This window comes from Pleurodeles waltl, chromosome 1_2 (genome assembly GCF_031143425.1).
Source record: "Pleurodeles waltl isolate 20211129_DDA chromosome 1_2, aPleWal1.hap1.20221129, whole genome shotgun sequence".
Taxonomy (NCBI): domain Eukaryota; kingdom Metazoa; phylum Chordata; class Amphibia; order Caudata; family Salamandridae; genus Pleurodeles; species Pleurodeles waltl.
Genome location: NC_090437.1, coordinates 328,106,847 through 328,133,945, shown reverse-complemented (window position 1 = coordinate 328,133,945; position 27,099 = coordinate 328,106,847). Strand labels below are relative to the sequence as shown.

The 27,099-nt window shown below is 41.6% G+C and overlaps 1 protein-coding gene across 1 annotated transcript in view; it reads left to right on the top strand.

Annotated features, from left to right (window-relative positions):
* LURAP1L (leucine rich adaptor protein 1 like) overlaps positions 1-16,689 on the top strand; it is a 99,033-nt gene extending 82,344 nt beyond the window's left edge. The window contains exon 2 of the mRNA XM_069239049.1: positions 15,556-16,689. Within this exon, the coding sequence (XP_069095150.1) occupies positions 15,556-15,942 (387 nt within the window). The 3' untranslated portion in view covers positions 15,943-16,689. The remainder of the gene's footprint in view (positions 1-15,555) is intronic.
* Positions 16,690-27,099: the final 10,410 nt, after the last annotated feature.

Below are 27,099 nucleotides of genomic sequence, written 5' to 3'. Positions count from 1 at the left end.
ATTTTAAGAAGGGTTGCTTACCAGCTCCTTTTGTCTTTGAAGCAACTTATTATAATGTATATCATTTTTAATAGCAATGGTAAACAGAAGACTTTGTTAGACTAATCATTGAAAAGAGCACCCAACAATAAGGATTTACTGTGTCTCCAAATGCAGCAAGAGATCCTCCAGAAACTGTAGGGCACCCTTTGGCATGTGGCTGCTTGGCTGAAAAATGACAAACAACAAATGACTGGTCCCCCAAAAAGTGATTGGCCCGACCATATTGAACAGATTTGTAATTGAGGAGTGTGGGGAGCCAAGTAGGTTGTCCTCCCTTGATGAAGGTGTGACTATAGGCATTGCCTACCCCTCTACCGCATGAAGCCCTACTTAATAGAGAATACAGACCATTAAAGGAAACATTCCAGTTTGGGTTGAATTTTTGCATGCTTCTTGATGTTTGTTTAAACTACTATTCAGAGTTGGTATTTACCACCTAAATATCATAGGGATTCTACGTACACTTCCAATCCCGAAGAAAGCCTATTGACCCTCAGTGGCATAAGATATAGGCCACCCATTAATGTTAGGGGTCATTACACCCACTAAACAGGTCACAGTTTTTTAATTCTTGCCAAGGGACCTTGTTAGTAATCAAGATTTAGGATCCTGAAGGCAATTTTAGTTTGCACTTGTTATTCCTTAGACAAAAACCTCCACTCACAAATAGCTTTGAGCCCACCTGGACATAGTGGGTGAGAATCCGACGATGAAGCATGGCACTGGATGGTGCCTGTTGGTGAGGATCTTACTAGTGTATTCATGAAATGCCAGGGACTCAATAAATGTACATGGGTGCAAATCACCCACCATCTTGAGATATATTGAGACCAGTCAACTTATCTCCTAGACGTTGAGTTAATTACTAGACAGGCTAACCCTCGACTATGTAATTATCAGATTTGTAATGAATCAACAACACACTCCTATGCTGATGAGTCTCTCAGTAAGCTCTGTTTGTGAGGTAAATTAGGAATGAAACATATGATCTAAAGGAAGGCAGGCACCGCTCCTGGTTCACAATTCATGGGTTTTACAAACTGTATAAAGTAAATGTTTCCTGAGCTGGACTTTCCATCAGTTACAATTTCACTTGTTCTGTTAACCTAATCCCCTATGAGGTTCTGTCCCCTCCTTTCCAATTTTCAAGGAAGGTCACAGTTCAAATTCTGATTCCTATGGATTTATTGAGTTAAATTCAAACATACTTACATGGCTTATGGCTGCTCTCCCGGTCTGATTCCTATGGATTTATTGAGTTCAATTCAAACATACTTATATAGCGCATGGCTGCTCTCCCGGGGCCTGTCAGTGCTTATTGGATGTGTGCAGAGATTATTTGCAGAGTACCATCTGCTAACATTTATATTATAACTGGGGATGACGTTTATTCCGAATTAAAGGAAGCCTTCAAGTTTTACATTCAGCTGTGTGTGGATTTACTTTTAAATAGACTAATAATACCCCTTGTAATGGTTATTGATCGGCCTACTTTACTGAAAACGAATCAGTTGATCACTTTTTATTTTTCTGCCCACATTATTTACTACTTAGGAAAAATGGATTTCATCATTGTGTGGACTGATGGGTCAGAGATATGTTTGGAAGGATTTAAGGATCTTCAGGTTAGACACATCTGATACAATTCCTCATGTGGCCATGGTCTCTAAGAAGACGCAGCCAGAACCCCAGCCTTTGTAAAGTTAAATAGTCTGATTTCATTGTTCACATGCTTCCGTAAATAAATGCATTGCTATTACTTTTAATTGTTGTAATTATGTTTTTCATTGTCCACAGCTTTATGGGGGATGCCCCTCAAATAAACGTCATTGAAATTATGCATTTGTAAGAAGATGGGAGAATTTATCTAGATTCTGGGAGTATACCCTTTATAAATATGAGTGATGTATGTTGTGTCGCTGTTCCTGTTCAGATCTACACAACTAGAATATACCTCTTTTTTGTTTCTAAATAACAATAAACAAAACTGTGAGTGCAATTTGAATACCTGCATTCACAAATGCAGTCTGCGCAGTTAAAAATCGACACCATTTTGCACTTCGGTTAAAATTGCTTTGAGTCTTACTAATTGCGACAGCAGTGGTCCCAAGAATGCTGTTTTGCAGTAACATGGTAGGAACTCCAGTTTATATTTATGACCCGAATCGACATAAGCCCCATCAAGTTGGCCATATTTTCAGTTAAGGAGATGTGCAGTGAGTCTTCTGTTACTAGAATATGTTTTTTTGTGTTACTTGTAACCTAGACCTTTGCAGCAAAGTGCTTTAAATAGGCTTGTGCGGTGGGTGCCGAGTACCTGCACATATGGCCTATTTAAGGATGCCTACATCACTTCTGAAAAGAGCTGCCGTATTTTTACTGAAACACTACTTGTCCTTCTCAGAAAGAAGAGGGAGCATGCAGTTACTTTGTTGTTATAATGATCACGAATAGGCCTAGGTGGGGAACGTTTTTAGGTATCGAACAAACAACCTGAATTTGAGCAAAGTTTATGATGCAGGGTGGCTCATGTTTTTAAAAAAAAAAAAAAAAAAAAAAAAAAAAAAAAACCTTTCACCATCGGCGGCTGCCACAAATCACAAGGGGTGAGCGCAGACATGGAGGAGAGAAAAAAAAATAACTTACATCCACGGATGCTTCAGCATCATTCGTCGCTCCTCATTCGTCGGTGTGGTGTTCCAGCATTCACTGGGACATCGGCACAGGCTCCCCAGCAATCCTGACGCTGCTTTCATGCTAAACTTAGCATGAAAACAGCACTAGGATTAGTCTGAGCTGCTCAGACACAGCCCTGGGGTCTGTGCAGTTTCTCCAGCTCAGCTGTTAAACACAGCCGGGCTGGAGAAACCTAAGTGCACAATTGACAGACGGCCAAACACACATGCTCAATAAGGTGCACGCTCTCTCCTCCTACCTCCCGTGGCCCGGCCCTGCCCCACCCCTCCCTACACTGCCTGCTGAGCCTGCAGCAGAAAAACAGAGATAGTCAACTATTGTTTTATTTTGCTGTTGCAGGCCCAGACAGGGGGTTGCTGCTCCTTCGCCATAGCAAAGGAGCCGCCCCCTGCATTCCAACAAGAAAAGTTTAAGAACAGAAAGCTTATCTTCTCAAGTGAGAGATGTGTTTTATGAGTTGCAGAAGAGAGACTGAAAGACCACTTATGTAGTTGTTTCTTTCTATTTTTTTTTTTTTTGAAGAGCAGTGATGTGAGCTTGTTCCCCCTGTTCCAGGGCCAGCAGCTCTAGTCACTTGGCCACATCTTCTGGTCATAAGTAGGGGTGTGTGAAACTCGTAATCTGTGCACATTGCACTATTTTACTTGTGTCTCTACTCTAGCCCAATTCCTAAATATTACAATTGTATATCCCAATATTTTCTTCTGCGTTTACGATTTCTGTGACTAATAATGATCTCTCTTTTATGTTGCATGTAGTTAACTATGTTTTTTAGGCTTACCTCTGTTATATTACTTTGTAAAGCGGATTCCCTTTGTGTGGGTCTTGTTTGTATTGCATAACAACTAAACAAAACATGCACGACCCCATAGCTCTATCAGCATCTCTTTAACTCTCTTCTATTCTGCCCTTCTTACTCTCACATAATTGCCCGTCATCTCCCACCAGGAATTCATGTCTTCAGACAGTTCTGAGCTTCTTAATTTCTCGTGAACTCGGTCAATGAATTCCAATTCGCCCCTTATTTGGAAGTCTGTATACCATTTCGAATCTGTACTTGTGAGGTGTCATCCCTAGGGTTTACTTTTTTTGCGTTGCCATTGCTAAAAGGGAAACAAGTGTGCCTTCAGTGCAAGTACTTGGCTGTTCTACATGTTCAGTGTGCGCTGTTTCGAGGCTGTTCCTTCCTGCACAGTTGAAGAATTTGGCAATCAACAAAGAGGCTGCAGAGGCCTGCACGATCAACCCTTCCTTTTGAATGTATGACCTTACCATTCTCGCCTTTACCACGCATAGTAAGTATGTTTAAGATAAGTATAGCTGAATGTATACCCCCAAACCATATATATATTTTTAAAGACATTTTCGTGGGGGATACCACCAAGTCCTATGTTTTTAATTTACTCCTAGCCACCTTTTATTACTGCCCACCCCGAGCCCTAAAATTACCCTATATATACTGACCTTATACTTACCCTCCATGGTAAAGGCATGTGTGGTAAGGGCACCTTTATGGTAAAGACAGCGTGATGTTTCCCCTTCCTTTCACCTACATACCAGCTTTTCAACACTGTTCCTCGGTTGTTTCTCCACAGAAATGGATTTACTGACTGACACACCATTACTGTCGCAGTGTGCGTGCCTGAAGGCCCTTTGCAACTGTTTTACGTTTCTACTTACCTCATTCTGTATTGCAGCGACTACACATGTTGCCATGTTTATAGCAGCTACATTTTGAAATGTGAACGACGCAGGCTATATTTTTTGATGCACTTGGGCCAGGTCAGCACACTCCCTCCTAATGTATGTGTTAATCCCTTGCAGCAATGTCACTCTAGAACTGGCATCTCTCACTGTAAAATATAGTTGATAAATGCACAAGTAAGGAGCACAAAATTATTATGGGTAGGAAGCCAAAGTTATTATGGGTAGGAAGCAAAGTTATTATGGGTAGTATCTTTTTGTATTCCCATGTCTCTCATGACCCGTCTGTACTGGATAGAAAAGTCACTGTGAACCTGGAGGCAGCAATGAATCCAATGTGGCTTCCTTGAACCATGCCACCTGAAACATGAAGATGCTAGCTTATCCACAGATCAATCATTCTCTTGAGATTCTCGTGGGCCATACAGTTTGCTCTCTTTAGTGGTTCAGTGGCCCGACTGGTAGTTTGCAGCACTGTTCAAATGGCTTCCAAGCAGACTATTGAGGCTATTTCAGAGCTTGGTCAGCAGTGTGTGGTTATGTAGAGCACCTATATTCCGTCCCTCTGCACTCGTCAAGGAGAATTGATCACGCAAGAGTATGTGACTGAAGGCTAAAAAAATGTAGGGGCATCATTTTGTGCTAATATCCTCTTTGGTCATGTATTAACAAGAACTGTCGCTAATATCCTATGGTGTTTTCACACCCCTTAATCCACACTGACTGCTTATAGACCCCAAAGGTAAACTGGAAAGTCAGCCTTTGCAGTGCTTTCCAGCTTGTCTTCTCTGCCACCATGTGATATGTGAGCCGATATTGTGTGACACACAGGACAGGACCTGCTCTGAATTTCTAGGAAAGAGTCTCTAAACCTTGGTGCATTCCCGCTTAATTCTACCCAATCCTTCCAAGAAAGCCTCTAGAACATGACTGGCACTTTATGAAGCTTACTTCTTCTATATTCCAAATAGTGAGTTTCACAAAACCATTCGACATTGGTGACATATTAGTGATATGGAAATGAAACCAACAGGGAAGGAGTTTTTCCACAGATTTCTCTTCAGCCAAATAAAGTTTTTGAGCTGCATGTAAAATGTAATAATAATGCTATGTGTGAAGATTTGTAAATCAAGCCCAAAGACAAATGTAGGTTTGTCCACTACAATCGTTTTTACTGAATTGGTCGGCTATAGAAGTTACCAGTTGATCACATTTTAAGATGAAACTAATAGCAAAAATAGAAATATGAAGTGCATGCTGATCAACTGTCAGTGAAAATTTAGTAGTGTGCACACAATGTGCAACTTGCCCCCCACAAGAATCATAACAAGTTTGTAGTTTTCCAGCACATAGCCTTTTTATTAACAATCCACACATTAGACTTAATTTAACGAAATCAGTACAAGTTCCCACATGAAAGCAGGAAGACCATATATGACTTTCACTTGAGTGATAACTAAGATAGCACAAGTCAGAAGTAAAAGGTTATATTGGGTACAGAGACACATAAACTTTCAATCAAACATAAACCTTGAGTACTCCTTGGTGTGACTGCGCATTGTGCCAGCAAGCCTCAATTTGCACCGTCCCCCAGGATCTGCCGTGAGCATCCATACACAAACCTGTACAAGGCTTTTGACGTGCAAGTATTGTTACCAAACTTCCCATCCCTCCATCCTAGAGTGTACGAACCATCCCAGGGCACCGCATAGCAAATCAGCCCTCCTGGGGTACCTGATCACAGGCTCAGCTCCCAAAGTTCAAACCAGGCATCTCGGGTAGGACAAGAGAGTCCAGGACCACCAGCGGGTCAGTCCCCCCTCTGACCAGCCCGGTGCCCACACAAAGAGGTCCCTGTCTAGGGGTCAATCCAGTCAAATAGTCTAAATTCTTGATATTCCCTGCAATTTTGCTGCCATGGGTCCCGCCAAACAAGGGACGGGTGGGTGGGGAACGATCCTGCAACCTCACTTGGGCACGAGGGAAGAAACAAAGAGGTCTGGTCAAAGGAAGCACCAGTTTAAATGGCCCCCTGATCCCTTCTCCATGCCTTCTAATGATGTCACTATTGTTGAACCAACTTTCTGCTTCCGATCCTCCAAGGAACAAGGCGGGGCTCCTGCTCAATGCTCAACTAATAGCATCACTCCATGATACGTGGGGGCACCCGCACAAAAAAAAATGTGCTCTAAATTAGCCATTTGGTGAGCTTGTAGTGATGCTTGGTGAGCTTGTAGTGATGCTTCATATTCCCAAAAAGTGAAGTTTATCAACACCAAGAAGTGGAAAGAGAAAATAGACTTAACTTTTATGTGTTACTACAATTTCATCAGACAGTAGAAAGGTTACTGTCATCCCCAAAAAATATTTATAAGCTCCTCATAAGCACTGGGCAGCAACAGAATACTCGCAGAAGCAAGGAACGTAATTGTCTAACTTCTGTGGACTTTCTGTCTCTCCCCCCAACATAGAAGAGACTTGCTGCATTATTGTTCTTTTTATTAGGCACCACGCAAGTGGTCACTATGATAACAGAATTGGTAGGATGGCTTGGAAAATCCTTACAGAGGAACGGAGGTGGTTTGGAATAGCAGGCTCCTGAATGTTCGTATAGTCACTCAGAAAGCAGTTGCTCATGTGGGCTAAAACAGACTGAATGTGTGCTGAAGTGATATTCGAAATTGTTCAACATTTCAGCCCCATTTTAAGTTGCCCAGAGCAAACTCCACAAGATGATTGCTCCACTCCCCTATGAGTGGTCAAGTCTTTCTGGACCGGAAATTACTGAGACCACAGAGCTACATCCAGAACAAATCAATGATTTAGTGGGTGCAGGCAGAGGCATAGCCGGGCCCCCAACTATCTCCCTCCAAGCAACAGCCTGGCATGGCCACAGACTGCAAGCAGGTGGTAAATGGTGGTGGAATACTTCCTTTAATTTGTGAAAATGTTCATTAGAGGACACAGTAATTAATTTCAAGAAATTTAAATCGGGTGATAAATGGTAGTGGTAAAATTCCTTACATTTCTGAAAACTTCCATTAGAGGACCCTGGAATTAGCGGTCTGGCAGGTTTTCTCCATTCCATTATATTTACATTTTGATCCCCACTAACCCACGGGTAGACACCAGCCTTAATAATCAGATGCTATTGCAGTTTCACTTCAGGCCCTTCGTTCCAGAACCACAGTGTCACCATAGAGGTCTGTAATGTAGAACCCAGTGGAAGGGGGAATGAGTATGAAAGATCACTTGTTGTTCGCCAAGTATCGAAAGTGTGTGTCATCACAGCTGTCATGGTCTGCCTCCGTGGTCTGTGCTTGACCACCTCGTCAAAAGAGCACACAACACAAGTAAACTGTGTGTCAGTCTCAACATGCTGCACAGTATTCTCAATTACTCCTACCTTGCATGCATAAACTTAACACAGCTCAAGTCCTTCTTGTGCTTTAATTAATTTAGCCTGTCAAAATAAGAAGATTGCATTAACGTCTATGCTTACACCTGTCTAGAGCACCTCATTGCTTACAATTATTTTTTAAATGCCCACCTTACTTGTAGTCTGCTTATGTACTCCTGCGGCCTCAGGTTGAACTATGCTAAGAGTTTTTTTTCACTCTCACTTAGGGCAGTTACTTCACATCACAGAGCGACACCTAAAACAGACAAGCACTTGTAGGGATGGAACTTGTGTGCAACCCTCTAATCTACCAGCCAGAGTGATAAAAAACATCCTAGATAAGCCACAATAGAAATTTTGCTACCTGCAATATCAAAAGGTTTGAGGCCAAAGAAAGAAGGACATCATTAATATACACAGATCTGAGGAAGGAATAATATTAAAATAAACTACATTCAAACAAAACCGTAATTTGGCTCAAACGGAACAGTGATGCTTACAGCACCACGATCTTTGTATCCTCTGGAAGTTCAAAACTAATAGACAATATGCTGAATACTTTCCCACTTAAAAGTCCCCTTTCCAAAACTCATATTTACACCACAAGGAGAACAGAAAACAGCCTCTAAGTACACCCTTTGCGAGGAAACAGGCACCCAAAAGTCAGACTACGGAGAAAATGAATAGCATAAACTCCTAAAGTTTCTAAGAAAAAAAAAAACATAATCCAAGAAGGAGGCAGGAAACGATAGAAAGGACTGGCAGTGCCAAAACTTGCATCAGTAGCAAAACCCTGCCAAGGGTAAAGTAGTTTTCTTCCAGACTAAGGGCAGACGGATTACCAGCCGGCAACAGAATCCCTGCAGGAGCCCTGTCAAATTGGGGCAAGAAAAAAAGTATCCTGCCATGGAATGTAGCACGCATTCCACAAAAACCAGGCGCCCATGACGTAATTAGTTTCCTGTTAAACAACGAAATGAAGGCACTTAGAGACACGGGCAGCTATGGAGAGCCAAGCCTACATCAACGACACAAAATATTTACCTACACATACGTACCGCATTATCTGGTTTGATTAATGCAAGCAAATAAAAGACCTCAAGCGCCTGGTAAGGAGGGAAGGTGGAGCACAGAAACAGGCTGCCAGAAAATTCGGAAAAACACCAAGACGGAAAAAGGAGACATTGCAGTACCATTGGAATGTGGCAAAGGACTTAAAAACTTTCTGGAGACAAGTAGGGCAAGTACTATACTGGATAACAGAACACTGTACCTAATCTAATCCAAGGATTCAGGCGAGGGCTCTCAACTACAGAGCAGGTCTTCCTTCCCTACCATATTCCCCACAAATACTGCATTGCCAGAAATGCCACTAAACATGGCTTTCCTAGATTTTACAGCAGCCTTCAACCTAGTACCAAGGGACAGATGATGGAGAAAACTGGTAAACGTGGATCAGAAACCTATCCTCATCTCCCTGGTTCAAATGCTGCAGGTAGGAACAACCTCCTAGTTAAGGTTAAATGAAAAAGGAAGGCTTGGTAACAGTTCCAACATGTGGAGTAAAACAAGACTGCTTCCGTACCCCGCTCCTGTTTTCACTCTGCACAAATAATATCTACACAGAGGCCCTACCGAAGCAGAAAGCCAAACAGCATATGGAACAGAAGTCATGGTGATAAAATCACTGTGAAAATAGGAACCCAGGACAGGAAGTTCTGGAAGGCACTGCTTATGCCGTCAGTCCTCCCTTCCATCACACTTAAATCAGACGTTGGCTACAACACCATCCAAAACAGATGACGAGTATCACCATAAAGTTTGGGCTGAATCATTGAAAATCCACCAAAACTTAGCTGATCTTTGAAAAAACATTTTAGCATGTCCTCTAAATCTGTACTCGTGAACCTGGCAAAGGTCGCATCAGTACTGCACCTCAAAAAAAAGAAATTCTAGAGATAAGTTTGACAAGTATACCACTTTGTTAATTTTTTTTTTTTTTTTTTTAACTATCTCCTTCAAGACATAAAACTAAATTTGCTTGACATGTTTTACAAAGTAGGTCGAAATGAGATACTTGATTCCTTGCAACATGTCCAGCGCTATTCAAATCTAGAGCGAGGAAGCTATTCACCTTGGAGAGAAGTGGATCCCTCCAGCTGAGTAAACTCCTCTGTAAATCGGTCCTGACAGAAAATTGCATCTGTAGCCAGAACGAAAATCTGCTCCTCTACATTCGAATCTGCCTACTGCATGATGACATCGGATACAGGACAGTCTCGCAAGCAATAGCCAAACATCACCTGAAATCAAGTGATCAACTAGTATTCTACCTTGTCATACTCAACAAGACTGATGGCACAATTCCTGCTTGCAAATGTAGATTGTGCAGACAGAGCAAAGAAAAACCATGTCACTTTAGCAAAAACAATGACTTCAAGAAAGCACTATATGACCTCAATGGAAAGACCTGGGATGCACGAGACAAAACTCATGCTAGAGCAAAAGGCACAGACAGTTATAAAAAAGAATTGGTAAAGGTTATTTAGCCACAGTACCTGTCCAGAAGCACCTCTGAAACCCAATCCCTCCAAACAGACAAAGCACTAACCACAAAGCCAAAGTGCAATCTCTGAAGCAAGTACAGCAAAAGCAACTGTGTTGACCCAAACATTGCACCATAAAAACTGTACAAGCGAATGTCGCAAAGACATTGCAGCTGTGCTAGAGGATGCCCCACAGACATTAACAATCTTGCTTTATTTTTAAACTATGTATCCTATATTTTGTAAAGGTGTTTGCCCGTTTAATTAATTGTGTGAAAAGCACTTGTGCCCAAAGCACCTCAATATACTTGGCTCATGAAGACCTGACAGACATGACTGATGGCCTGCAGATTGCCTTTCCTCTGTACTGTCTGCTTGGCCTTGTGTTGGATGGTGTATTGTTTTTCATTGGGCAATGGTCCTTTTTCTGTTTGGGATGTTCTTCATTCTGGTATTGAGGATTGTGCTCAGATTTTGATGATGTATCTGCTTCAGACAAGCTGGTTTATAAAGTGTACTTTGAGACTCCATAACTTCATTAAACCTATGAACCATTAAAACTGCTGACCACTAAGCATTGTTGGATCCTCTGCCTTGGGACAGTGGAGCATGGTGTTAATGAATTAATTAAATTGTCCTTATTCATTCAGAAAGTCTAGTGCCATCCTAGTACCCGGTGTATCCAAGTATTGCTCTTTAAAACTCACCACTACCCTCTTTATTAAGTAGATGAGAAGCAACCCTGTGGGGTCGCAGTAAAAGCAACCATTTCCAATGTTGATATTTATACTTGCAGATGCACAAACTACATTTGTGCTGTGTCCCACACAATTCTAGAATTACCAATGACTGCCCTGCTACATAAACTACTGGATCCCCAATCTAGAGTTGCTGTGTAAAGAACTCCTCAAACATTTATGGGTCTACATATGGAAATACAACTACCTGGGAGCATGATTAAGTGAAACCGGAAAACCGACAGAACATCTGCAAAGAACGAAGAACAAAGGGAAAATGATTATACATGCTCTTTGCAAATGAAATAGTTTGCTTGATAGTCTAATGGCCGAAGCCATCAGGAAAGTAATTACAGCAAGATGAATTCCCTTGATTAACTACACGCAGTGAGCATTTCCAGGTAAGCTAGTAGATGAGCTGGGCAAACTTCAATGTGCCTGCTATAAACAAGTTTTCCAACTTCCCGCCTGTACACGGAACACACTAATCAGACTTGAATTTGACCTGGTGTGTCAAAGACTTGTGCATATTTGCCTATTGATGCAATACTTCTATCGGACAGCTGTCACCCCTGAGAATTCAATAAAGAAGGTATTAAACATAATCAACATAGCTAATGGCAACCGGTGGCACAGGCATTTACAACTAGCATTGGAGAAGCTCAATTTAGCAGTAACGAATTGGGCTCATTGCCTTAATAGCCTGTCCGCAGTCCTCTGCTCAGGAGAGGCAGATATAAGGACCCTTCAGGGACAGGCCATTCAAGCTCCTCTAATACCATCCTACAGATCCTGTCCTAAGTGCATGCATTTAAAACAAGCACTGGGGAAATGCAGCTCAAAACTCATGTTGTGGGCAATACTGGTGCCTCTCCCAGTATGGAATCTGAATTGCAAATTGAGATCACTCAGTAACATTGAACTTTGTTGGCTGTGTTCCTATAAAAAGGATTCGCTGACCCATCTTTTGTGTTGTTGCCAAGCTCTAGAAGGTGCATGTTACAAACTCTTGAGAGCCATTTTCTTATATCACGGTGTGCGAACTGTCACAGAGGCCCAAAACCTCCTGTTTGCATTGGGCAATGGGCCAGACATGGCGAAGTTTGGCAAATTCATGCATCAGGCACAGTCACTGTTAAAGGTGAAACTAAGGGAAACCAGGCCAGCCCCACCGGCGTACGCGTATTAGCATAACCAGAGCAGTGCAGGTTATCAAGAGAGATTTTATTTTTATACTCTAACAAATGAATAGAACTGTCACCATGAAAGGATAATTGCATTGGCTATTTTTGTTTCATATGAGATTTTAATAAAATCAGTTTTTTTCTCTTTTTTAACATTTTGTATTTTAAATGTTCTTAATCACTGCTTTAATTTTCTTATTTGATTCGTAATGGTTTTAAGTAACCATACAAAAAATTCCTTAATTCACATTTATGGATCTAGGCACTTAAAAGGGGTTGTTAGTTTCAGGGCTACAGATCTATTACAGAATCATTCCCTTTCCTTCCCAGTGGTCATACAATTAAGACTGGTGGTCATGTAGTTTGCAAAAAGACTACACCGAGTACAAGCAGCGTGACTTATTGCAGACAACTTAAACACCTGAGGGGGCCCAATTTAAATTTGGGTATTACAAAATTCTGTATATATGGCACTGGTCTCTCATTGGCAGTGATAGGACTAGACAGTAACTGAAGCGTTAAAGGGGTTTTCAGCCAGATAATGATATAGTGCCCCTGGTCTGGAAATGCTGTATATTAAAACAGTACTGGTCAGATGTATGGAGGGTAATGAATGAAACCCTAGATGTCACAGGACTTTTGGTGGACCGTGCAGTACAATTTTATGATACCTCACTATTCCCAGAAATTACATACCAGCGCATGAGATGGCTTATGATTGCTATGCCAGTTGCTAAGATAAATATTCTAAGTGTTAGACCTGGCAGCTCTTAGTGTGGGTTCCCTGTACTTTTTTACTTTTGACACCCCTGTTTTTAGATCCTGTGCCATAATTCATTTTTGCTGGTTTTGATACGCTGGGCACTTTACTACTGCTAACCAGTGCTAAAGTGTAAGTGCTCTCTGTCTCAAAGGTATTGGTAATTGGGTTTCCATGATTGGCATATTTGATTTGCTGGGAAGTCCCTAGTAAAGTGCACTATGTGTGCCCAGGGCCTGTTAATCATATGCTACTAGTGGGCCTGCAGCACTAATTGTGCTACCCACATGTGTAGCCCTGTAAGCATATCTCAGACCTGCCACTGCAGTGTTTGTGTGTGTGCAGTTTTGCACTTCCAATTCTACCTGGCAAGTGTACCCACTTGCTATTCCAAACCTTCCCTTTTAGTACACGTAAGTCACCCCAAAGGTAGGCCCTAGGTAGCCCCATGGGGAGGGTGCAGTGTATTTAAAAGGTAGGACATGTACTGGTGTGTTTTACATGTCCTGATAGTGAAGTATGGTCAAATTCAGGTTTCACTATTGCAAGGCCTATAGGTTAACACGGGGATTGCCTTTAAATATCTTAAGTGTAGTTTCACATTGGGAGCAGGTAGAGATCTGGAGTTTGGGGTCTCTGAACTCACAATTTAAAAATAATTTTTTTGGTGAAGTTGGTTTTTAGATTGTCTGTTTGAAAATGCCACTTTTAAAAAGTGCAAAAAGAACAGTTGATGGACCGAATGCAGAACAAATCAAACATTCAACTCCAGTCACAGATCTGGGTTTAATCCATCAGTTTTTTTTTTTGCTCACCATGCCATTCCAGTTTGGACCCAGCCAAATGCAAATTACTCTTGGCCCTGTCCCCCATGAGAGGCGTGCTGAGCAAAAAAAAAATGATGGATTAAATCCAGATCTTTGTGACTGGGGGTGAATGTTTGTTGAACAAATAGTTTAGACATTGTCTCTGGGATAAGCCTGGCTGCTTTTGCCAAGCTACCAAGGGGGTGAGCAGGGGTTATCTGAGCTGTGTATCTCCATCACCCTGACTAGAGTGAGGGTTCCTACTTGTTCAGCGTGTATACAGACTGCCAACTGGAAACTCCATTTCTAACACTGAGTTGATAAAGAATGAACAAATGCCCGAAAATCAAAAGCTGGATGCAGGACATTTTTCTTGTTGCATCCCACGTTAAAGAGAATTTACCATTTGAATGATGAAGCGGAAAATTGCATCTCCATTAGGTAGTAAAAGCAAAGAAGAAAATTAGGTTTATATAGCTGAGATTGCAAAAGAGCATGTGAATTGTTACAGTTGTGGGGGGACAGTAGAATGGTTTTGGGAAAAGAGCCAAGCAACTAGCAAGTAACTTACCTTGAGTTGAATGCACCAAGAGGGCATGAGCGCTCAATTTACTTAGATGTTATCTCTCACCATACATGATTTGTCCTACTTGCAGATTTATATGGCTGTTTGTAGAAATTACTGCTTAAAGGGATTCTAGAAATGACGTTATGTTGAATGCAGTATAGAGATGGGAATGTGGGTGGGGATTACAGGTAACATCACTTTTTTTAAATCTTTTGTTTTATAACAAAATTGTGATCTCTGCATATGTGAATCAGATTCTCAATCACATTCTTTATTATCCCAAAAATTAAACGTCCATTATTTCTGTCTTGAGTTTTGTAATTTTTCTGCAATCTTGTTAGTGGCTATAAAATTGATACAGTAAAACTCCAGATATCATACACAGTTTGCAGACGAAATTAAATGCAAATGTTCCGTAATAAGATTTTTTTCTTTCCAAGAGAGATTTTAATAATCTCTTCTTTTTGTTTAGTACTAGTCCTTTTATCATCGGATGACTGAGAGTAACTAGAAATTATTGCTTCACAATTTTTGCCAGACTTTGAATGATTGATCTTTGCAGTTTCTTTTGATGGATACTCTTTTTTATTTGTGGCCGTATTTTCCTTTTTTAATGTCACAGTTTTTCTTATTTAATGTAAGGCGAGCACATTCTTTTCATTCACAGAATTTAGAAACTCTGTAAATTGAATTAAAACAGAGATTCCACACGCAAAACGGCAGTGTTTGTTTTGAAACCAAAAAGATGTATTTGTTGCCCACATCGATCTTCATTAGTTTGGAAATAGTTCTACCAGCCTTTCATTTGATCGAAGGAATTCAATACATTTTAATCAATGGAAAATAGAGACAAAGTATATCTCTTTAACCCGACTCATCGGGGATTAAATTAGAAATAATTTAATTAGAAAAGGATCTCCTACATTCTGTATATGCAGTTGCACATTTCTTGCACACTTACTTGATAGCCTGAAATCTTGATTTATTTTCAAATGACGTGAAATTGTACTGAAAATTCGACCATTTATCTCTTTTTACTTTTGTTGCTCACCCTAAATAAGTTTGTATTTTAATACTCTGTACTTCTGCCTTTCTCCTTCATTGCACACAGGTTCACCTCCGAGCTACCGATGTCAAATTGATGCGCCAACTGCTCATTATTAACGAAAACATTGAGTCCATTAAATGGATGATGGAAGAAAAGGGCATCCCTGTAAGCAGAGGGAGCAGCTTGAGTGACAGCCTATGCAGCCTCTTGGAGAGCAGGGATACGTCTCTCCATGGCAGCTATAATAGTTTACAAGACTGCAGCGACGGCATGGACGGGATCTCGGTGGGAAGTTATCTGGACACTTTGGCAGACACCGTTCCGGGCCATTTCACACCTTCAGATTTTGACCAGTTTAGTGATGTTTCAGTGACGGAGGATTCATTGGAGAGTCATTCCTTACACAAGCGTCCCAAAAATGACACTGACGAGTACCTCTGCCTTGGTTAATAAGAAATGTGGAACCTTTCTTTCCGTATAAGCTGCTACTGCGTGGCCGCATGGCCATCGATTTTAAAAGTCATACTGTATACCACATTTGGGCGTTACAGTGTTCTGAAACCGATTTTTTACTTGTTTCTTTCCAAGGTTCCTAACATGCACCGAGGAGCTTTCTTAATTTCACAGCTTGTGTACTCAGCAGAGTGCCTCTGCAGCCTTTTGTAAAAGTCAGTGTAATCCCTAATTTACAAAGTGCAAAGAGCATGACAGAAAATACTGGGCTATTGTAAACAACAAAATGGAGTAAGTATGCAAACCCATGCTAGGATATGGTAAAGAAAGGGAAATCTGGACGGGTGGAGACCTCACTTTAGTTCACTTTGTAGGAGATTGGACCATAGACCTTTAATTTTGAAATGGTTGATGATGTGCCTTGGGTTTAGCTCTTGTATGATGTGCTCTCGGGATCTGCGAAAGATCTCATAACTCCTAAAAAGAAGAGCTTAGCCTCCTCAGAGCCACTGAAAATCTATTTTCTGGTAATGAACGCATTTTGGAGCAGCTCAACAGCTTAGGCGGTCTGTTGCTGTTGTATTCGTTCTTCAGAAACACTGGTTTTTTTTAAAGTAGCTTTTTAGCGCTCAGGTCGATTTTCTTGTGTCTTATTTGGGTACGTGTTTATTAATTTATTGTGTTTGTTTTTATTTCCAATGTAACTAAAATATAATAAATTTATTGTCCAATTTAAGAAATTAATTATTTTCAAAGCAATTTGTTAGTGATTGCAGTTTTACCATATTTCAGTAGAGAAATAAAACTGCATTTTGGTACCATTTTGTTTGTAATTTTTGTTCCAGTATGTCTTATCGTTTCTTATTCAGTAAACAGCAAGATACCAGTTGCCCTTCTGGACTGACTTCTAATAGGTGGTGATGCTGCATGCTGTCCATCTGCACCTGAGAACTGAAACCGGAGGAGGGATTTGTGCAATATTGTGAATTTATTTAACACTGCCATCTAATACCAATTTGGAAAGCTTCACAAACGCTAATAGATGTGTTAATGATAAATGCAGCAACTAGAAGGCATGCTTTGCCAAATGTTCTTCATGGCCATTGGGCAGACATGTACATTTGACTGTTGAACATAACCAGAAAGCAGGCAATGTAGGCTTGACCACAAATTTACATGTCATTTAAATAAATTCTCACACAATTACAGCTTCCTCCGTGACAAGCAGTCTCTTGAATCCATGAATAATTAAAGACTGGACAACAAATATGACATAACTGAATTATTAGCGAACGTTAAAAGCGAAGAGTGAACCGCCAAGAACAGGGATCAAAGTTCACAGCGAGTAGGTTCACATTAGTTGCTGGGATGTTAGTAATTTGGGGGGGGAGCAGTAGCAAGTCAGACAGAAGGTGGTGATGAAAGCAAATTGATCAAAGCTGGATATCTTTGTGTATTTCGTTACTTTTAAATTACATTTGTATTCATGGTGCTATGCTTTCTTTTTGGCACTCCCCTCCTAAATGTAGAGTTACATTTATGAAGGTCAAGGTTGAAAATTGTTACCACAATCAAATCATACCTGCTTGGAACATTGTTGCTTGTTTTGAGTTTGAATGCAGACACAAAAACGTCGTACACAAAGGTCTACTTTCATTTTGGCTCTCGTAGTGCACTCTGAGCCTTCCTCCAGAGCAGTATTACCCAGAAAGAATCCTATTTATTTCTATGAAGGTAAAATAACAATGATAAGAATACATAGGTTAATTACTGCTGTATACATCTTTTAGAAAAGTACAATTATCTTTTCTTGCCTCTTGAAAATCCTTTTGAATATAAACAAAATTACATTAAGATCAAACTCGTTGTTTGAGGTTAATGCACACGTATTGCTTATGTTTCCAGCTAAAATGAATTTTTAAATTGATTAACAGGGTAATACTGTTGTGCTGTGTTATATTTTGTTATGTGAACCAATCAGGTAAAACAGAGAAAAAAAGACGTGCTAAGGTGAGCATCATTTAAAATGCCTCACCGCCCCTGAAAGAAACCTGTGGGGCATAAGTGCAAATGAACCTTTGAAAGAACATGCGACCATAGTGCAACAAAGTAAGTCTCGGCCTGAACACGTTGATGCAAAAATCAAGGACATTTGTAAATGTGAAGCACATACTGGCTGGTCCCAGTTATTATCAATGTTTTAATATAAAAGAGGACTTTAGATAAAGGCACATCAGCATTAATTTATTTAATTACAGTGTAAATATTGCAAGCAAAGAATCGTTGTGTAACCTTATGTTCAGTGAAGCAATTTACCATCAATACACGGCTATGTTTAAAAAATGCTGAATCCCTAAGATGGAAACTAAAGGGACTGACAGCATTTAGAATTAGTACAACACCCTGTCTGGTCTCTGCACTGATCATGTACAACTTGCAGTTACTTCAAAAGGCTGGCTTGTAAGGCAGATAGCAATGATTATTCTCCCAGTTCAGTAGGGCAGTAGGGTGAAAGTTACAAGTAGATGGGATGAACAAAATAGATGGACTACTGCCATGCAATATATTAACTTCCTACAATCCATGATGGAAACTTGTTCACTGGCTTTCAGAAGGCATTTGAACTCAGTAACTAAAAGTGGTATATGTCTGATGGGCGCAGTTATTTCACAGTGCCCTTGTTTCGTAGTTTACGATGCTGCGTCTGTCATAGCTCAAGATTCATAGGATATGATGGGTCATGTGATTGCCTCAAACAAAGGGCTTTGACAACAGATGGCTCTGCCTAAGGGTGTGCACATTTTAATCGGACATTAGAGGAGCATGTGTCCCTTAATGAGAAAATATATTTTTCTGACATTGCCAAAAGTAAAGATTTGCACCATAACACATCTCATTCTCTGCAGCTGCAAGGCGTTTGGCATGTTTGGCTACTGATGAAGTTTCCCTTCCCTCTCAGTCACTCAAGCGTTAGTGACCACAGGGAGACTCAGAGCTGCCCAATGAGCTGCACACTTTCTCTTCCCCCCTGCTGGAAGTCTTGATTTGAGACTTCCAACATTGATGAAGAGGAAGTGCATATCTTATTGCTAAAATGTAAGTCCATAGTGTGCTTGTGGTCCCTGGTCGCACATTGCTCACTGTCGCTCTATAGCTTGCTGTAGATCAAGAACTGGGCACAATGGACATTTGGTGGGGTGGCGGTTCTTCTGGGAACAAGATCTTATCTTTAGATATGGAGATGATTTTGGGTGTCCGATATCGTCACTTGAGGCAAAGGTAAAAGCTGTACTTAAAAATGGCTAAAAGAAAGGTCAGAAAGATTCACTGAGTTGTTGTGTTATAACGTCAGATGTCTTGCCGGAAACAAAACACTAAGAGGAAGTCATCAAAGTCACACCTTGTTTCAGTGGGCTGCCCACCTTATCCTAGGCCTTTAGAGATGAACTCTTTTAAATCACAACTTGTAGAGAAAATTAAAAAATGTGCAGTTGTAACTAATCTGGTCTGTATATTACGGGTAGGTGACATCGTTCTGTGTTCCATGACCCTCACTACTGTAAAAGTATAGAAGTTCCTCAGGAGCAATCAGACTTTACTGGCGGGACCTGGGCTCGTGATGTCTTAGGGGTCAGCAACAAGCTAACATCACTTGCCTTGGAAACCGCTTTCTTGTCTCGGAGATTCAAGAGAAAACTGGAGCCAATTGTCTCCGCAGTGCTTTAGCAGGATATCTTCAATACAGCAGCATATAAGTCTTCTCTGCTGTTCCAAACAGCACTATCCATGGAAAGGGTCAGGCCGAGTATTCCAATGTGTAAAACCAAACTGATTCATATTTATCGCTAAATTAACCGCACCAAAACTTCAAGATGTCCGTCTTCCATGTTTTCCAGCAGTTTGATCCAGTTCCTATTCTTGTGTGTGCTCACAAGTAAAATCAATCCCATAGTTCCTTTAATAACAGTGACCCAAGTGACACATCTTTTTTCCTTGCTCTTTATCCTCATCTCCTGAATCTTCATTGTGCTGAGCCACATAGTCCCTCTGTGCATCAAAGTAAGTCTTAGCATCCAAACCTCCATTTGCTCCAGACCCCAGATTGTTTATGGATCGTAAAATCTGGGACTAGTCCCACAGCTCAAAAGAACAGCATATTAGCTGTCCTGTTCAAACACAGATGTAACCTGAAGCCCTGACACATGTTTTTCCTTTACTTCTGGGCCAAAATTGTGAGCTTCCTTTGAAGTGAATCTAATTGCCTTATAGCCGCTGGCTGTATCATTTCACTGTTGCTGCCACTTATGGAGGAGGCATTTATCACCTTTGTGCACTCATGTTGTCGACATCATGATGGCGAAGGGACTCAATTCAGTACTAAAATTGTATTGAAAAAAATGTGCTAGGGCTCTCGTCAGGACGCCACTGCAGCCTGCAATACCCTATGCCCCTGCCAGCGCTGCCACTGGTATACTAGCATAACTACAGACCATCACATTCCTACACAATGGATATTTCAAAATATTACTTTCTCCCCAAAGATATAAGAATGGCTTGCACAGCAGGTATTAGTCATTTTAAATGTGTATTGTTGTAGGACTTCTGTTGTTAGAACGAGACTGCTGGATTGGGGCGGCAGCACCATCGTTTGTGGGTGACTGAGTCAATCCCACACTGTCTTGGGAGCTGTCGGCCCAACTCTTTCAGCTAGCTAGCAGCACCTCACCCAAACCTAAAAGAGAATATGATTTGTGGCAGCCTGAAACATGACGCTCTGTGACCTCTCAGGGGGAGTCATGGTCAACAAGTCTCACCTCTTTCTCTCGTTAGCAAAAGGTCTCATTCAGACACACAGGCAAAGAAAGAGATGCAGGATTTTTTCAATATATTTGTTGAAAAGACTGCAATCTAGGATAAAATATATGAGCTGCAATAATTAGGCACCTATACTAAAAGTAACGCAAACTAAATCTGTTTATTTTTAAAGAGTGTTGTTAGTTGGAATGGACAGATTTAGTACAGACTAATCATCAAGGCCAAGAACATTCTTATGCCTTCTGCTCACCAACATTCACCATTCCACAGTCAAATTACTCCCTTCTAGAAAAATAAATGGTAGCCATAATATATTCCTTCAATGTTATGTTGTGTTAATTACATTTATAAAGCGCAACAGCTCACTCCAGAAGGGAGTATCCTGGCACTAAAACTTAAACTAGAGGGATGTTTTTAAATAAGGTCCTGGAATAATGAGGTTTTAAACAGTTTTTTTTTTAAAGTTATGACATTTTGGCTGTCGCAAATTTGGAGAGGTAAAATATTCCACTGGTGTGGTGCAATATAGAAAAAGCAGCAAACTCCGCTGTGAGTCCTTTGAATAATGCGAGCACGTTCCATTGAGGTATTTGCAGATCTAAGACTCCTAGAAGGATGGTGAAACCTTACTCCAGACTAAAGATCATCCGGACCTCCCCTATATAAGGCTCCATGGGTGTGGCAAGGAACCTTAAAAATACAGGCTTTTCTTTATTGGGAGCGAGTGTAGAGATCTTAAGATTGGGGCAACAGAGTAATCTATTCACATCTATTGTGAAAGGCTCAGCTTCATTTCAGCATTAGAAAATATCATTATGATTTACAAGTCTTATGAAAACAGTACTTTTTTCATTTAAGCAGTATGATTGTTGGAATGGCCCTCTCTGCAGGGTCAAGGCCAAACTTTTTGCCATCCTCCTTTTACTTTTCCTGGGTTTCTGCTTTTGTTTGCCTTTGGACTCTGTGCTTTTTACCAGTGCTAAAGTGCTTGCTGCTTTTGCCCTAAAACTTAGTTTATTTGGTTTATAACTAATTGGCATATTTAATTTACTTGTAAGTTCCTTACAGAGTGGTATACCACATACCTAGGGCCTGTAAATTAAATGCTACTAGTGTGACTGCAGCACATATTGTGCCACCCACTTAAATAGCACCTCAAAACATGTCCCAGGCCTGCCGTTGCAACATGAATAAGAGTGCTACACTGTCATGTCGACTTGGCATTCGAAAACCCTGTCCAAGCCTTAAACTCCCCTTTACGTATGCATAAGTCACCCCTAAGGTAAACCCTAGATAGCCCACAGGACAGGATGCAGTGTAATTAAAAAGTATGACATGTACTTTTAAGTTGTACATGTCCTAGTAGTGTGAAACTCTCATTCATTTTTCACTACTGTGAGGCCCCTCTCGTAGGATAACTTTAGGGATCCCTTATTACATTTAATAAGCTGTAAATCCTGATTGAGAGGAGCTAAAAATATAATGTTTAGTACCTATGGCTAAATCATTTTTAATGGTAAAGTCAGATTTCTTGTTACAATTATGAAAATACCACTTTTCCAAAGCTGGCATTTTCTTGCTCTTTGCCCTGTCTGCCTGCAGCCTGTTTTCAATATGTGTCTGGGGTGGGGCGACAGCTTGGTTTTGTGCGCTCCCTTTAGACATACACCCACAAATAGAGCTTAGGTATGATGGATGTGCCATCCACATCCTGACGGGCTATCCTGGGCAGGATGGGAGGAAGAAGCTGAGCCCACTTCCACCTGATATGCTGTGTCCTGTCTTCTCACAATATGCCTAACGACCCTGTATTGTCAGTGCAGCCAGCTTCGAGCCAGGGCAGGGGAGGCAGGAAACTCTCAAAACTTCAAATAACATTTTCAGAAAAATCTCCCACCATCCAGGAGAAGGGCACCAGGAAAAAAAATAGGGCTATAAGACCCACTCCTCAGTTCACTATTGGACCTGCGGAAGGACTCTGAGGACTGCCTGCCGATGTGACCTGCAGTGCACTCCGGCAGACTGCTGCTGTACCTGGAAGGACTGCTTTGCTGCCTGGAGCCTGCCTTTAATCTTCAAAGGCCAGCCCTGCTGTTGAGCCCTGCATCTACATCTGCACCAGGACTTCCAGAAGTGACTCCAAGGGCTAGTTTGCTGACATCCTGTTCTGAGCCACAGGGACATAACAGGCTTCCACCGTCTTGAACCTCCACCTGGACCCAGCCTGCGTCCACAACCCCCTGGAGTTCTTCATGCACTCCTGGACCCTTGGTTGTGGTGCTAAAGGTCACCAGATGTCTGTAGTTTATGCTTTTATCTTTTAGCTACTATTTTGAATGTTAAACCTTAAAAAATCATAACCCCAGTTCTACTGGTTGGATTTTATTTTTTCTGGTGTAAATTTATTAAACGCTACTCTATTTGTCTAAATTTGTTTGGGATTTTTCTTGTGTTCTGTTTTCACTTTATTACTTTTTCTGTTCTGCATAAATACAAGCCTGAATGTTTTTTGTGCCGGTACATTGGGTTAAGCACAGGTTAATTTAGTGACTTTTTGTGGTTCAATCTTCAAAGGATTGTGGCTGTTAATTGACCAGGGTTCACACCCCAGTCAACCAAAAACCCAATTCCTCACAATTGCTTTCTAAGTAAGAATATTCCAGGTACACATATAACTGTAGCTGATTATTTGTCTTGGTGATATCCACAGAGGACAATGTTTTCGTTTCTGGCTAGCTGGTGCCACAGTGCACTTGAGTGAGATTTTGACAGCTCTCGCTGGAGCTCTGCAGAACCTAGCCCCTCCCCCCCCCCCCATATCTTACTGCAGAGGGCTCTGCAGGTGCCCACATAAGCTGAATGCTCCTGCAGGAGACTCACAGGGCTGAAAGAAAAAAATAAAAGGAAGAATGTGGGGGTGGGGGCCCATAGGAGGTTGCCGGTTCACAGGGTCTTGACTACCTACAGGGGTTTGTAGCAGGGTCTAGCTACAGGTTGTAAAGATCCTACTGCACACATCCTTCATCCTGTACCAAACACTTTCCAGCTAGCAGACCTCATATGAGCAATCAAGCATACCTGGATGGGCAACTACCTAATGCGTACAGTCTTCACTCCTATGAACAACGTTTCTTGCAGAGACCATCCTATCCAGACACTCAAGGCACCTTAGAAGAGTAAAATGAAGCTATGTTGCCACCAGCCACAACCTATTGTAAAGTGCCAAGGGGAATAACTCATTTAGAGTAGGTGTTAGGGAGGCCAGTTCATGGCCTCCCCTGTCCCCAGGAACCAAGCACGACCCTCCCTGTCAAGCACCAGAATGTCAGTCCTCAAAATGTGAAAACAGAGTGGAAGCTCTGTGGATTAAAAACTACAACATGAATTCGAGATAGGCTACTTTTTTTTTTCTTTAAAATTAAGAATTGTAAAACGTATGAATAAAACTGTTTCCCTAATCACATTACCTTCACACCCATAGCACCTAATAAGTAGTCTCAGAGATATCATGCAATTTGTCCTGAGACATTCATAGATCTCAGTCCCCTCTCTCTTTGGATGTTTTAAGTGTATTTTATCACATTTGTCAGCCATCTGTTGATTGTCAATTCTATTAATGACTCATTAAGTTTTGTAACTGCACAAAGGGTATATGGCTGTTTTATTCGTGCAGCAGAGAGAAGCCCACACAGGAAAGTCACCCTTTTTTCTTTCCTTTGTGTTGAGAAACTATTTTCTGGTGCAGGGCGACAATATTGTCAGCCTATGAGGCAGCAATTGCAAGAAAAGATGCACTTTTTAAATGTATGTTGACTGAAGCAAATATATTTAACTTCTTTCTTTCCTTGTGGCCTGTTGTTTGCTGCACAGTTTAATAGTTCAATTTGGAATTGTAGTTTTGCTGAGTGTTGCTAAATGTTATATATGTAGCAACACATTTAAACAGTAGACTTTTAACGTGTGTTTATTGCATCATATCTTTGACAAAGTCAACAATGTTAGATCATTTAAAAGTATTAATCACTTGTGCCTTCATCTGCAGGCCATATTGAATTCCTGTCAGCAAAAGGGTCTAAATAACTCCGCCCCGAGATTGACAGCCCTTACTGTGGGAAAAGATATTAAGGGGGTTATTACAACTTTGGAGGAGGTGGTAATCCGTCCCAAATGTGACGGATATACCACCAGCCGTATTACGAGTTCCATAGATATAATGGACTCGTAATACGGATGGTGGTATATCCGTCACTTTACTGTCATATTTGGGACGGATTAACACCTCCTCCAAAGTTGTAATAACCCCCTAAATGTCTTTTCTTACTTTAGGCAGGTCCCCACAACAATTATTTTTGAAAAAAGTCTTCTCACTTATAGTATTTACTGTCACTGTCCATCATCAGCTTAGTGGAAATCTCCCTCTTCTGGAATTCACACCTGTGATGTGCAAGTTGCAAAGATTTCGAGTATAGCTATGTCAACATATTATTATATTTAACATTGAATTTTAGGAAGCCACCGTTATACGATAAACTGAAATTAGGAATTACAGTTATATTTAATGTTTTATAGCAATTATCCTGAAAGCAGATAGTCTATACATATCTATGGAGTGTCTTTTATTTAAGGCCACTTATCTTTTGCCAGTTTTCACAGAACAAAGACTAAGGGCTTCTTTAAAAGTTTGGCGGATTTGGGATGTTTGGGAGGGGTGGACTTCTTCTTGGAGGGGTAGAGGTGCTTTCAGGAGGGGCATGTGTGACAGGGGAAGACTTGAAAGTGGAAAAGATAGGTTGGAAGGTGGGTGGAGCCCTCTTGGATTTGGGACGGGTGTGGAGGAAACGGGAAAGGGCAAGATCAATCAAAAAAATTATTCTTAGCGACATGGGGAGGATCAGCAGAAAGGGTTGAGGAGGGAGTGGTTGTCTGCTGTGTCAGTGTGGATGTCTGAAGTATGCTTATGTGTGGGTGGTGACTTGCATGTGTGGGTGTTTGCGTGTCTTGGGCTGGGAGGTAAAGGTGCTGGGTGATGTGGGAGTGGTCGATGTGTATGTATCTGGGTATGCTTCGAGTGGTGGATGTCTGTTGGGATGGTGTCTGCGGGTATGGTGGATGTCTGTGGGGGGTACTGTTGGTAGGTATGGTGGATGTCTGTTGGGGTGGTGTCTGCGGGTATGGTGGGTGTGCCACTGACTGTTGTGGTGCCTGTGGGTATGCTTGATGTGGTATTGGCTGGTGGGGGTGCCTGGGGGAAGTGGTGGCTGATGTGTGTGTGGGTGTCTATTGAATGTGTGCTGGTGTGTTTTGTGGTGTTTGTGTGCTACGCTTGTGTGTTGAGGTGGGTGCATGTGAATCGGTCTGTGTGCTTGGGGTAAGTAAGGGAAAGGGGATTTGGAATGGGAAGAGGAAGGTGGAGGGGGGAAGGAAGGTGAGGGTGACTGGCTGTCGTCCGTGTGGAGGTGAGAGCCTGAAAAGATCTCTGTAGGCCAGACATTGCACTATGAATGCCTTCCAGGAGTGTATTTGTCCGCTGCAGTTGGGCTGACAACCCCTGGATGGCATTCACAATGGCTCTCTGACCCACAGAGACACTCCTCAGGAGGTCAGTAGCTTCCTCACTGAGAGCAGCAGGGGGTAACATGAGCTGAGGCAGAGGTGCCTGCGGCAAAGGAGATGCCCACCCTCTTGGGTGAGCGGGCATATACAACTGGGTGGGGAGCAACAGAGAGGGTGATGATAGAAATGGGGGTGGCGGACAAAGATGGTACTGGGGTACGTCCCGATGGGTCCACCACCACTAAGGAGTGGCCAGTGGCAGAAGAATCTGATGAGGATAATGATGAGCATGTTGATCCAGTCTCCCCTCTTGCACTCCCCTCTGGGCCACTGGGTCCCTTTGTGTCAGTTGTGTCTTGACCCGAGGTCCCATGGCCAGATGCTTCCCCATTTGTATTTGCTCTGTCTCCTTCCTTGGGCTGATGCTGCAAATACAAAGAGAAATAGGGTCATCACATACCAATGATCTCACTTGCTTGATCAACAATTGTGATTAGCAAATATTACCATGATGTCAAGTAGGCCCCAGCAAAAAGCTCCACCTAAGTGGCCCATACATGAACCGTACCATATGCATGCATGCCATCTGAACTGTCAACAGTTGCCCACAGGAAAATCAGGATCTCTCACACACACACACACACACACACACACACACACACACACACACACACCCACCCCTACAATTGCATGGCTGAAGTTGTGCAATCACAGTAACCATTCAACAGTAGAAGACCACATCACCTCAGTTACCTGTTGTCATACAATAGTAGGCCAATGCTAACT